Source organism: Corapipo altera, unplaced genomic scaffold, assembly GCF_003945725.1.
Source record: "Corapipo altera isolate COAL_440 unplaced genomic scaffold, ASM394572v1 69, whole genome shotgun sequence".
NCBI lineage: Eukaryota > Metazoa > Chordata > Aves > Passeriformes > Pipridae > Corapipo > Corapipo altera.
The window spans coordinates 697985-711331 of NW_020884908.1; the positions used below are offsets into that span (position 1 = coordinate 697985).

Sequence of the window (13347 nt, forward strand, 5' to 3'; positions counted from 1 at the left end):
CTTTTCCCTTATATTAAGGCAGACTGGCTTTGCACAGGGACCTATTCATCCATATTGGAGCACGTTGGCAGGGAAGGCCGGGCAGGATGAGGCTGTGGAGGCATTGCTGCACTCAGCACACACAGTGCTTTGGAGCCCTGCTGCACTCTGTTTTTTCCTTCATGGTAAGGTACCATGCAGGCAGCCCTCTGTTCTGCTGGCTGTCATGGGACAATCAAGTGTTTGGAAATGAGTGAATCCCATCTCAGACTGCCAGGTCCCTCAGCAATAGGTCTCACTGCTGACCTAGAGGAAAGTAAGGAGCAGCCTTCCAGTGCAGGCAGGGGTCTACTGGGTGTCATCAATGTCCTAATGTTCAAAAGATAAGTTACTTGTTTGTAGAATTGTCTTGTTAAAGTTTAGGGCTGGACATGCTTCGGTGATCTTGGGGAGAAGGATGCACTACTGATAGTGGACACAAAGAATGCAGAACTTATGGACCACAAGGCAGAACTCCCAAGACAAGGAAGAAACTAAAAAAGCCCACTTGGCAACTGTGCTGAAATGAGCTCCGAACAGGTAAAACTTAGTTCCATTGGGGGAGATCATGACCACTGACCCACCAACTCAAGATTGAGCATGCAGACTAATTAGCATAAAAAGTGAGGGGAATTATAGAATAGTAATTAACAAGAGAACTATGTAACTTGTAGCCCATGAACATTAATGCCTTTGTTTGATAATTAGAGAAAAGCTTTGACAGTTCTTGTGCTGGCTTTGTGGATTTGCCACCCAGCCCCCATTTCTGAGCAGAACTGTAAATAAATCAAACACCTCAACTGTGTGCATGGAAGCCTCTTGCAGAACCTGTTTTGGAACACTACCATATGCTAATGTCTTTAGGGCTATAACAAGGTCACCTAGCCACACTGCCTTCTGGAAATGCAACTGATACATAAACCTCAAGAAGATGGGTTGGGGAGCTCTGAAGAGTGCTAACAAAGCTGAACACTTGCAAGGATTTTCCTCCTGTATTAAACACCCTTGTGGGTAAAGGGTTTTGGCCTCAATTTGTGAGGCCAGTCAGACATAGTCATTAGGTACAAGCATGAGGGAGGGTCTGCTAGAACTTACTGTGCCACAAATTAATTTGTGAAAAATACAAATGTGAAAAAAATCAAACCAATTTACTATGTAATTCTGGTATAAGTGAACAACAACAAGTGGAAAAACCAAAGCAGAAAATTATCTAAAATACTGGAAAAGTTTCCAAGCCTTAAATTTGCTCTGTTACCTGGTTTTCTTGTTGGGTTGCAAAACAACATGAAAAGCTTTGCTGAAATTTCCTAAAATACCACGTTGTTTAAGTGACACCTACCTGAGTCTCCAGCCTGCTCAGTGCTCCAGTAGAGTTTTGTATGGGCCGTGCCGTCCCCAGCATCCTGCCTGCTGGATCATCACTCAGAAGAGAAGCATAGAATCTGGATCAGGAAATTACATTGTGGAACCTAGACATGGAAAAAAAAAAAGTACATACAATGTTGCAATAGATTTCTGAGTGGCTTTCAGCCCATCTTTTAAGTTCATTCAAAGCAGGAAGCTGCTGAGATTTCGCAAGTAACTTCTGCAAGTTGCCTTTACATCTTCTGAATCAATGGAAAACACGAGACACAAACTTTTTAAAAGGGTTATTTTTACTTAGATAATATAATCTGATTTTTGAATGCTGCAGTATAAGAGGGGTTCTCCCTGGAAAATGAATATTGTCAGCAAAGGATAATTTTTTGTGACTTCTTATAACAATCACGGTGACTGTCTAGCCAGCTCATTCCCCTCTTTATTACTGTTCTGCAGATGACACAATAAAACCTGTGGAATGGTTCCAAAAAATTGGAATGTTTCCCTTTGCTTTTATAAATTTTTTTCCCGATTTGATTCGCTTTCAAATCTTGCAAGTGTTGAGGTTGGAGAAACAAGAAAATTTTTGTTCAAGTAACTGGTTTGTACTCATAGCAAGACCTTGAAGACATACAGCAGAAAATGAAAACATGTTGGCAGAACAGTTTATTTGGACATTATATTAGTAATTTTTATAAAAGCAGTCCCAGCATAATCTGCAAGAAAATAAATTGGTGAAGGAGGCTGCCAACAGAAGCTGTAGAAGCTCCACCCTCAGAGGTGTTGAGAAATCAACCAAGCCTGGAGCAATCTGCTGTAATGTTGAAGTTAGCCCTGCTTTAGGTGGAAGGCTAGAAGAAGGGTCCTGTAGATGCCTCTTCCAGTGTAAACTATACAATAGAAATAGGCCTTGAATTAAAAAAAAATATTTGATGGAGGAAGAGGTAGAAATATGCAAACACACACACGTGAGATTGCATAAACATTTTCTTCAAAAATTAAATTAAACATTGAGAATTTCAAAGATATGGGCTGAGAGCACAGTCCTGTTTCTATATGTGTAAAGGCACTATTGCCTACAGTTTTGTTAGGGCCTTCTGCAGCTGGGTATCAAACAACAAGGCCCAGTTTCAGTTACCTTTAATTTGGTCAAGATGAACTTTTTAGAGCTGGAATTTCCTACACTGAATTACTTACTCAGGCTTGCGGTTTTCTTTTAAGTCCCTTTAAGAGTAGTTCAGTCATTTCCAAAAGCAAATTAGCAGAAAATATGCATTTCTTTGGTATAAAGAAAATGTTTACAAGTATTTAATTAAAGCTGTGCTTCTTAGTAGTGTGTTTCAAGTTTGGCAGTCTAGAAAACCAGCATAAACTTGGCCAAGTCGTGAGTGGCTTAGTTGATTTACATAATTGCAGAAGAGATTTGTTGGCACTGTGTAGGTGGTCTCCAACAGTCTCTTCACTGACAAGAACATATTCCATCTCAGAGCTTCCAAAGCAAGTGGAACTCTTTGTATGTGTAATGGTAAAGGGTGAGGAACAGAAATCACTGATGCTGCTGGTGCACAGCAGTGGAATTCAAGTAGCATGACAGGATGGAGAGCACAGCAAAGAATTAAGACATGGTGGAGGTGAAAGGAAGTAGGAAAGGCTGAGTGTAGCAGAAGTAGAAGGATTTATGAACACTAAAGCATATTCTACTTAAGAACCTGAAACTCAATCCTGTGCTCACTGCCTTCCCATGAATGCATAACTTTAGAAAGGTATTAAATCTTTAATCACGGTACGATGTAATGATTTCCTTTTTCTCTTACAGGATTTATGAACCAAATGGGTTGTGTTCACTGAATGGACCAAGCTCCTGGAAGAAAAAAAAAAACCAAACTTGTATAAATGTCCTTGTTTGAAGAAGGAAGATGTGTAGAAAAGGAGAAAGGAGCTCACAGAAAGAAAACATGGGTTCAATGACAAAAGACAGTTAGATGCTGCCCTGAGGAAAAGAGTCCTGTCCCTGCCTTCATCTCACCCTCTCCCTGTGATTTGGGTAAGCTTAACACAGATTTTTCACAAGCAACAATAATTTTCTGAGGTCCCTCATACAAGAAATGCTACAAGCAGTGAGGCAGCATATGGGAACGCCAATCTGATAACTTTGGCCGCTACCAGAATTCAGTGTTGGACACTGGAGAACAGGTTTACCTTTGGAATCCCCAGGCTGAGAACAGGACCCAGTGCAATCCCAGGTGGGCTCCCACTGCCACCTTCCTTCCCATCCCCTCTTCTGCCCAGCCTCTACACTGCATGTGACAGCCCTGAGTACAACTGATCATGTAGTATCAGAATTAATCAAACCTCAGGAACATGAAACACCATTTGACCTATTTACCCTGCCAAGAAGCAGCATAAAGAAAAACTCTACCAACTGTACCATTACCAAAATACAGTGCAAGTGAACGAAACCATACTCCTTGGTTTTCTGCCACAGGCTACAATAGATGAGCCTGTGAGAGCTACTCTGACTCTTCATTTCCATGTTCTTACAAGCACACTACACACCCTTGGTTTTAACAGGTGTGCCTGTCATGTGTCTGTTATTTTCACAACATTCAACCTGAGGTTAAAATGACATTCAGCCTGAGGCTTCACGACTGCATGGCTTATACAAACAGATATAATTTGTTATTTTTGAATAAGTGTGCTCATGTTGATATCTTTTGTTCTTAGATGTAGGTTGGCAGCAGTAACCATCTGCAGGTGCCTAGATTTCCACATACCTGCAAAACCTCTCCTCAGTTCTGAAGGGCAGGTAAGGTTCCTACTTTCCCTTACAGGAAGACAGACGATGACACTGTCACTTGCCAGAGATACACGCAGGCACGACTGGTAGAAGTGGCATAATTCTTAATTAGCCAGTGCTGCATCAAAAGAGGCCACAGAGCTCAGGTCTAACTTTCTATCATGTTGCTTACCAACCAACAGGAACCAATGTCAATAGTATGTTAACAACATATTCGCAGTTAAAATTTTATTTAAGATATGTGGAGTAAAACCTTGTCACTAGTGTTATTCTTTTACAAAAAATGGGTCTTCTACTGCATAGTGGTTTATAAGATCCTTAGCTCAACAACTCCATTGTCAAATTTGTACCTGCACAAACAAAATCTGTGGCAGACAGTGACGTGACACCGTCAATGAACCAAACCCTTTCTCCTGCAGGCACAATAAGATTTTCCACGCTGCCCTTATTTATAGCTTAAATTCTAGGGAAGGAAATTACCAAGCACTTGATATTCGCAGCCTTCTGGCAGAGACTGCAACCAGGAAAAGGTGCAATGGGAACTATTTCTGGCTAGTATTTTAGAATATAGTGATCTGTCTACTCAAAAATAAATTACAGCCAGTAAATATTTTTCTCCTGTATTTTTATTTACAAAAACACACCCTATTACATTTGATAAATTCTAGTCATGGGTGGGCTGGTTTAGCAACTTTGGTGTAAGATTTTTTAACTATCACAGAGTACAACCTTTCTTGTCTACATGTATTTATTTTTATAAAACAGGCTTTTAAAAACAGTTTATTGGTGGGAAAAAAACCAAACCAGCCACTTTTTTGATAAAGAATTTTTAATCATTGGCACTAGAGTCAATTGGTAAACTATTAAACTGTTAAGTTGTAATTTATAACAGCTATAATGACAACAATGTCTGAATGATCACCCTATGCTGCCACTAAGGATATACCTCATCTGTTATAGCACAAAGTACTATAAGATGGTTTGTAATGATGCATATATCTTGTTGTCTGCTAATAATAACTTATCATCAAGGACAACAGTTTAATTATATAGTACATCTCCTGCTGGCTTCCCAATATTTCTGCTACTGTTCACTAACTTCTTAGCTGAAAAGGAATCCGTCTCCTTATTTTACACTAGTACATTAATTTATAAATGAGAGACAGAAAGCTTTTATTAGTTGCCCAGGTGCCTGAATTCTTTGTGTTCTCATCATGATATAAAAATCTAGCCCAGGCTGCCCATAAATCCTGATGGAAGACGGAGAACAGGCCCCAGATCAGTCAAAGAATGTGGAGAAAATCCCAGACTAGAGTTCCCAGAGAGTTGTGCAGCACATTAATCCAAAGGTGGCACTCAGCCCAGGCCAAGTGGGATATCTGTTTACACTGATACAGTACGGTGAGCTTGAATAAAATATCTTTCTCTTCTAGTCCTTCCTTCAGGTTCATTCTGAGCGTGGGATCAGAGCACCCTTCTTGGGAACAGCACTGGCCCAGCAAGAGCAGAGAAACCTTCGGTGTTCAGGAACTTTTGAGGTGGGCACGAGCAGCTAAGGTTCAGTGTTTGGCACAGAAGCAGTGAGAAGGTAAGTTGATCTGGGGTTAATGATACAAAATCAGAACTCCTTTCGTCTTTGAAAGAATAATCTGTCTGTGTAGGTACCAGGGACCTCCAACATTGTCCTACCCCATTAAACTTCTGCTCAAAAAGGAGTTTTGAGCACACGTTCCCATGAGGACCTATTAAAAGTGCTACCTACTAGAGTTTGCACTTTGCAGACACAAACTATCAGCATGTTTGTTAATATGATAGCGTTCATTCCTGGAGTGAATTTCTGTTCCATCAAAATGTGTAAAATGGGAATCAGAAACCTGAGTTGAGTGAGAAGAATGTCTTTAAACTGGGAAACTGTTCAGAGAGATGAGATTTTGCTTCATACACATTTCTCTGAGAAATAACTAGCTGATAATAAGTAATGGATAGTAGGGTTTTCCTCCCTCCATTTCTGAGCAATTATTTTTTAAATGCTCTTGAAAATTAGAAATATTTTAGTGTGCATACAAGCAAATGGACATCTTTGTGATGTTCTTGCTTTGCCTAACACACTATAATTTGGTGTAGAGAATTGGAAATGTATTATAATAATGAAAATTGGCAGTGAATTACAGTCCTGTGGTAAAAATAAAGTTATTAAACTGACTATCTTCCATTATGAGTTTTTAAGCGCACAGAAAGACCTCATAAAAAAACAGGAATCCATGGGTATTACTGTCCTGGGGTTTAGCTCCTAGTGATGGTGCAGTGATGAAATAGAGAACATAGCAACAAGACTGTGTCATGTGAAAAACAAGAAGAATAAAATCTGTACTTTTGTGCAGACTAACAAGTTTGTTCCAACAACTGAGTTTGGGCTGCTGTGCTTTACTGATCCCTGCAAGCAGCAACACTGTGGTGTCCCGCAGAACAGTGGTCTTCTGTACATCACAAACCACGTTACTCTGATAGAACAGCATGTCTCACAGTGGGCTGTTCCAGATTGCCTTTCTCTCTGTTGTGCTGGCTGAACCCTGAACCTGACATTTGAAGGTTTCTGTCAAATGTATTACTGTCCATGGCCTGAAAGGCATTGCTCTTAAGAAAAAATCTAGCATTATGTTATCAATACTACACAATTACTCCACATCAGCCTCTACCTCTGGCCCCTAGGATCCCTCTCTATTTTCAATTAACTTCTAAGAAGCCTTAGAACAGATCTGACTGTAGTGTTCAAACATTCATAATTACAGCAAAGTATCAGAATTGTTTAGGTTGGAAAAGACCTTTAAGATCATTGAGTCCAGCCATTAACCTGAGCACCGCAGCTACATGTCTTTCAAATGTCTTCAGGGTTGGTGACTATCACTTCCGAGGACAGCCTGCTCCAATGCTTGACCACCCTTTCAGTGAAAAAATTTTTCAGAATATGCATCCTAAACCTCCCCTGGCACAACTTGAATCTATTTTATCTTGTCTTGTCACTTGTTACTTGGGGAAAAAAATGGGCACCCACCTCACTACAACCTCCTTTCAGGTAGTTGTAGACAGCAATAAGGTCTCCCCTGAGCCTCCTTTCTTCATGCTACACAACCACAGCTCCCTCATCTGCTTCTCATCAGACTTGTGCTCCAGACCCTCCACCAGCTCTGTCGCCCTTCTCTGGACACATTCCAACATGTCAATGTCTTTCTTGAAGTGAGGGGCTCAAAACTAAATGCAGGATTTGAGGTGCACCCTTACCATTGCCGAGTACAGTGGGACAACGGCTGCCCTGGCCCTACCGGCCACACTATTTCTGATCCAGGCCAGGGTGCTGTTCAGCCTTCTTGGCCACCTAGGCACATTGCTGGCTCGTGTTCATCTAGCTGTTGACCAACACCTCCAGGCAGGCAGGTTGCCAGTCCCTCTTTCCCAAGTCTGTAGCTTTGGCACGTGGCATTGTTGAAATTCATACTGTTGGCTTCAGCTCCTCGATCCAACCCGTCTCTGCAGGGCCTTCCTACTCTCCAGGAGACCAGCACTTCTACTCAACTTGTTGTCATCCACAAACTGCTGAGAGTGCACTCGATCCCCTCATTCAGATCATTAATAAAGTTACTAAACAGGGCTGGCTCCAACACTGAGCCCTGGGGAACACCACTTGCAACAGGCTACCAGCTGGATTTAACTCCATTCACCACCACTCTTTGGGCTTGGCTGACGTACACCAGTGCAGCCCATGACCAGCTAGTTTCTCCAGAAGAACGTTGTGGAGGGGGATCAGGTAAGACAACCAGAACTTGCCTTATACCCGTGCTGACTGGGCCTGATCATCTGGATGTTCTGTACTTGCCATGGAATGGAACTCAAGATGATCTGCTCCATGACCTTCTCCAGCACCTTGGTCAGGCTGACAGGCCTGTAGTAGTTCCCTGGATCCTCCTCTCGGCCCTTTGTGTAGATGGACATCACATTTGATAAGCAGTCAACTGGGACCTTCTCAGTTAGCCAGGACTGCTGATAAATGACGGAAAGTGGTTTGATGAGCACTTCTACCATCTCCCTCAGTAACCCTGGGTGGATCCCATCAGCCCTATAGACTTGTGTGTTTAAGTGGTGTAGCAGGTAGCTGACCATTTCCCCTTGGATTATGGGGGCTCCATTCTGCTCCCTGGCTTTTTCTTCCAGTTCAGGGGCTTGGGTACCCAGAGAAAAACTGGTCTTACTATTAAAGACTGAGGCAAAAAAGGCATTAAATACGTTAGAGTATTTCTCCTTCAAATTCTCTGAGTATTTCTCCCTTGTCATCATTTAGGAAGGGTATTTCCCAATTTAGTGTCCTTGCTGAAACACTCTACGCACTGCTCACTCACTCCCTGTCCCACTCTCCGGCCCCCCTGCAGTGGGATGGAGAGGAGACCTGGAGGCACAAAAGGTAAAGATCATGGAATGAGATAAGAACAATTTACTAGAAGAGGCAATGAGATAAGAAAAGGAACCAGAACATTAATAACATACTGTACAAGAGAGGGGAACAATTCACAAGCAGAACCCAGCACCACCCAGTGCTTCCAGCCTGGCTGGAAGGGGCCCATCCTCCCATGTTTCCCCTGCATCCAACAAAGGATGGAGGGGCCTCCTTAGCCTTTCCTTTGCTGCTGATGCATTCATAGAAACACTTTCTAGTGTCATTTATGGCAGTAGCCAGGTAAAGTTTTGTTTGGACTCTGGCCCTTCTAATTTTCTTCCTGCATAACCTGCTGTTTGTTGCTCATGCTGTGTGCATTGGTGCAGAGGCTGCAATGAGCTGTCAATCCCATCACCTTTTTGGGGGGGAGAAGCCCTAATTCCTACATGACCATTCTCAGGCACTTCCATGGTTTCTAACACATCATTAACCCTTGTGTCTTTGCTTCCACGTGGATCTCCATTCCCTACCTCCAGTGGCAGACAGAAGGAATTCACTAGTACATAGTAACTAAAAACCTGGCGTGCCACCCCCAGGTTTTCCTCTAGTAAGCCTGGTTTTACCCCTTTCCCCCCTTCAAGTCTAGTTTAAAGTTATTGCAATGAGCCCTGTTAACTCCTGCGTGAAGATCCTTTTCCTCCTTTGAGTCAGGTGTACCCCATCTGTTGCCATCAGGTCCAGTGTTCTGTAGACCAAATGATGATCAAAACCCCTAAATTCTGCTGGTGTCACTAGGCTCAAGAGCCAGGTATTGGTCTGCTGGCTCATCCCACTTCTTCCTTTATCATTCCCTGCAATTGGAAGGATAGAGGAGAACACCACTTATGTTCCTGATCCCTTAACACAACTCGTCCCAAGGCCCTGAAATATTTTGATTGCCTTTGGACTTCCTGTTGCAACTGAAAAAAACAGTAACGGATAATAATTGGAAGGCTGTACCAAACACTTCACGTCTTTAATCCAGGCCCCAGGAAGGAAGCAGACTTCCTGAAGAAGCGGGTCTTATCAGATATGGGGATTTCTGTTCCCTTCAGAAGGGATCGTCTATGACATCAAGCTGTCTTTCCTTTTTTTTCTTTATGGAAGCAGTTTTGGCACAGGCACATGGGTTGACTCAACCTCAGCGACATCCCCAAGCCAGACGGACCATCGTCCTCGTTATCCTTCCGTTCCACTTGCAGAACCACACACCTCATGTGCCCGGTCACCGGGGGAGCTGGGCCGGTCACAGAGACGAGCCTACTAGCGTCCTCCGGGATCTCTGACACCAAGCGGAGTCGTCCCTGTACCTGGAGCAGGGCACAGCATATTCCCACCGCTGCTCTGCCGGGTGGATCCCACCGCTCCCCGGCCGCGCTGGCGCGCCCGCCCCGCGCTCTCGTCGGCGCGAGTGCCGCACCCTCCGGGGCAGTGTCCTGGTCACTCCCTTTCCCTCAGGGATTTTTATACGTGTGAGGGGCTTGGCCGTCTGGCTCCCAGGTCCCGCCAGCCGCTGTCGCGGCGTCTGCAGCTCCTGGCGCCTCTCTCGCTCGCCCCGAGGTTCCTCCAGCCCAGGAAACCCCCCCTTTGCACGGCAGCGATGTGCTGCGGGTCCTGCCGGCACCGGGGCTGCTGGCTCTCTCTGTGTTACACTCCAAAGAACTGGCAAAGGCAGACCTTTATTGTTCATGTTTGTGAAATGGCTATAAAGTCATACTACATGTTCTCAAAGTTTAGAACAATCCACTAGAGACTCACAGAATGATATTTGATACCTCTATTGGTCTCTAAATATTTTTTGTTTATCCTATATTAATCTATAGCTATCTCCTTCCAAGATAAATTAAACAAATGATAGATTTCCTTTTAACTGGTACATGTCAAATAAATTGGTAACTGTAAGCAGAAATAAACACAATCCAAACAGACAAAGGAAATGCTGCACTACAGACTATTTGGAAAGTACAGCAAACCATGCTGCGATAATTATCAACAGGAGTTTGTTCTGCAGTACCAGACTCTCTTAAAAGTAAGCCACACAAATATACCTGCTGTATGCAGAAGGAATCACAAGGCAGGGTTTGTGCACAGGAAGGAGAACTTATTACTGGCTTTTACAGATATAATCTTGCAGGTTTAGACAGTACAATACTTGACAAGTTTCTGTCCCACACATCTTTCCCCTCTTTTCCAACCTAAGTGAACCTACGATTCTATGATTAGAGAGAAAGTGGTATTTTTCACAAGCCTCATAAATGCATTTGTTTACTCTTGTTTACTACCGACTAAAACCTCCCTATTACTCTGCTATCATCTACAGGATCTCAGTGTCATTGCTATCAGGAGGATTCCACTTGACTGCTGATTTTCGGTTTCCTGCCTGCATTTAATGCTCTTTCAAGTGTATACACTAAAATGTAAATAACTTTCCTCCCAGATTTTTGTCTCAGTCCTCCCTATGTTAACTATGCTCACAGCAGTAGCTTTGTTTTCTCCTCATTTTTGCTGGGTGAATTCATTAGCAAACAATGACAAATTTTCATGGGCTAGCACCAATTCTCTGCACTTACTGATGTCTCTCACACAGCAGAAACAGAGAAACAGGTGCCAGGTACAAACAAGATTAAATACAATACTTAAACTATGTCTTCTGTATTTATAACAAATCTTATAAGACAATTTACAAAAAACATTAAATAATTGGAAGTTAAGCTGTATGAGTTCCCTCACCTTTTTAATACAATGAAGCAAGAAAGAAAAAACAAGAGGATGTCAAAAGTTGTGAAGTACTCACAAGTCTCGTTATGCTGTGCAGCAAGTTGACAGAGAAGTTAGGATAAGGTTTGCACTAGTGACAGCAGCAAATGCTCCACCCTCTCCTCCGTTCTGTTTTACTTTCAGTTGCTATATAATAATATTGTACTAGATTTGTACCTAACATAAGGTGGAAATTATTCCTATGACAAAGAGTAGATAGTAGGGAATTCCTGCTGCCATTTCTGAGCAATTTGCAAACTTGGAAAAAAAAAAACCCACACAGAAAACACTCTGTGGGGAAATACATATGCCTGTGATTTAGAAGGCAGGCAAGTGACACAAACACGACAGGCAGCTCGCTGTTTGCTGTCCCAGTGACGTTTGTGCAACTCCCTCTTATCATTCCTTATAGGGAAGAGAGTTTATGGTTTGTGCTCCTGTTGCTGCACAGTCCCTTCCCCGCTTGCAGTTTAAGTGTATTCTCCCGAGCAGGACTCGGAAGAGTTGCTTACCTTGGAATTGAATACTGTAGCTTTATGCCGTGACCACTCCTCTTATCTGCAGCCCGAACAGTGTTTTGCTGGGGCAGCCACCACAGGAGGGAAAGAGAAGTGGCCTTTCAGGGCAGTGCCAGGAAGGCACGGAAGAGGGTTGTGAGGACAGAAAAGAGCTTCTCCCAAAGGTACAGCGTCTGGCTTGCCGTGGAACACCAGGGCAGAGAGGTGTCAGAGGCCTGGGTGACAGCAGAAGAGGATCCTTATAAATGAGCTAAAAAATATAATCTGAAAATTGTACTGAGCTCAGACGTTGTGGATTTTAACTGTTAAGAAAAGTGAGGGTTTAGTGCCTTTGATAATGACAGGGAATGGCAGCTGTAATCCCAAAGTCCTGCTTAGACAGGATTGGCATCATGAAAAACTTTTCTACTTTGAGATAAACTTTAATGTCTTGAAGAGGAGTCTCAGCAGCTCCCTAGGAGGACTGTCAGGTTTCCAGGAACCGTCGCTTACCTCCATAAGGTTCATGCACTTGAAAGGCGACAGTGAAAATGGTACTTAATCTCTGTGCAGTCTTCTTTATGTTACCGTCTGTGTTATTCTGGGCACTGGTTGTTATTCCGTGCATGTTGCACTGTGAGGTGGTAAAAGTATTCTGCAGCAAAATGACAGGGTTTTAGAAATGACCCTGTCTCCTTACTGAAGAAGAGATGAGTTTCTAGGGTTGGACACTTCCTTCTTGTTTCTCAGTGAAGTAGCATTTTTTCAGGAACACTACAATACCAGTTAGTTCACTGTGCTGTCATAGTCTATTAAAGCCAGATTCAGAAAATCTGTTTGTGAAGCTAAATAAGACTTCTGTATCTTCAATAGTTGTCATACAAGTGAGAGAAACAAGGACTGGAACTGAACATTTCCAGGGAGTAGTTTTAGACAGCTGCATGACAAATTCATTAAATGGGCTAGCTTGCTGCCATTTCTCAGAACCCCAGTGAACTGTATCCTGTGGTCCAACTTTCAGGTCCAGCATCCGCAGCACAGAGAAGGCATCAGAATTAAATACAGCCATGCATTCCTCTATGGAATCAGGTTGACAATCACTACCACTGCAAAGAACCTCCCAGCATTTAACATAAGACAAGAAAAGAAAAAACAGAACTCACAATTTCGTGCTCTCCAGGGACTCTTCGTTCTCTCACATGACTCTGTATCGGTGCCTCCAGAAAAGCAGCCACTCGCACTCCTTATACTCTGTGTCAATGCAGGGCGAGAATGTCCCTTTTTAAGCAGTTGGGCAGACATGAGAGGTGTTATGTGCTTCAACTGGCAGCTGATAGAAAGCTAGGTAGGATATGAAAGTGAAAACAAAAGTATAGACTTGGCTGGAATTCTTGCCGTGACAGACTACAAAAATGCAAGTGAAAACGAGGTACTGGCATGACAGGAAAAAACAC

The 13347-nt window shown here is 42.9% G+C and overlaps 1 protein-coding gene across 7 annotated transcripts in view; it reads right to left on the reverse strand.

The window, feature by feature from the left end:
- IL15 (interleukin 15) overlaps positions 1 to 12016 on the reverse strand; it is a 34117-nt gene extending 22101 nt beyond the window's left edge. For 2 of the 7 annotated variants that reach the window (XM_027652896.1, XM_027652895.1), the window contains exon 1: positions 1358 to 1461. Coding sequence is in view for 3 of the 7 variants with exons in the window: in XM_027652892.1 (XP_027508693.1) it covers positions 1358 to 1420 (63 nt within the window). In the remaining 4 variants the exon portion in view is untranslated. Of the gene's footprint in view, positions 1 to 1357; positions 1488 to 11369; positions 11707 to 11908 lie in introns of those variants that run through there. The other 5 variants (XM_027652892.1, XM_027652891.1, XM_027652890.1 and 2 more) reach the window with 5 other exon arrangements.
- Between the last annotated feature and the right edge of the window lie 1331 nt (positions 12017 to 13347).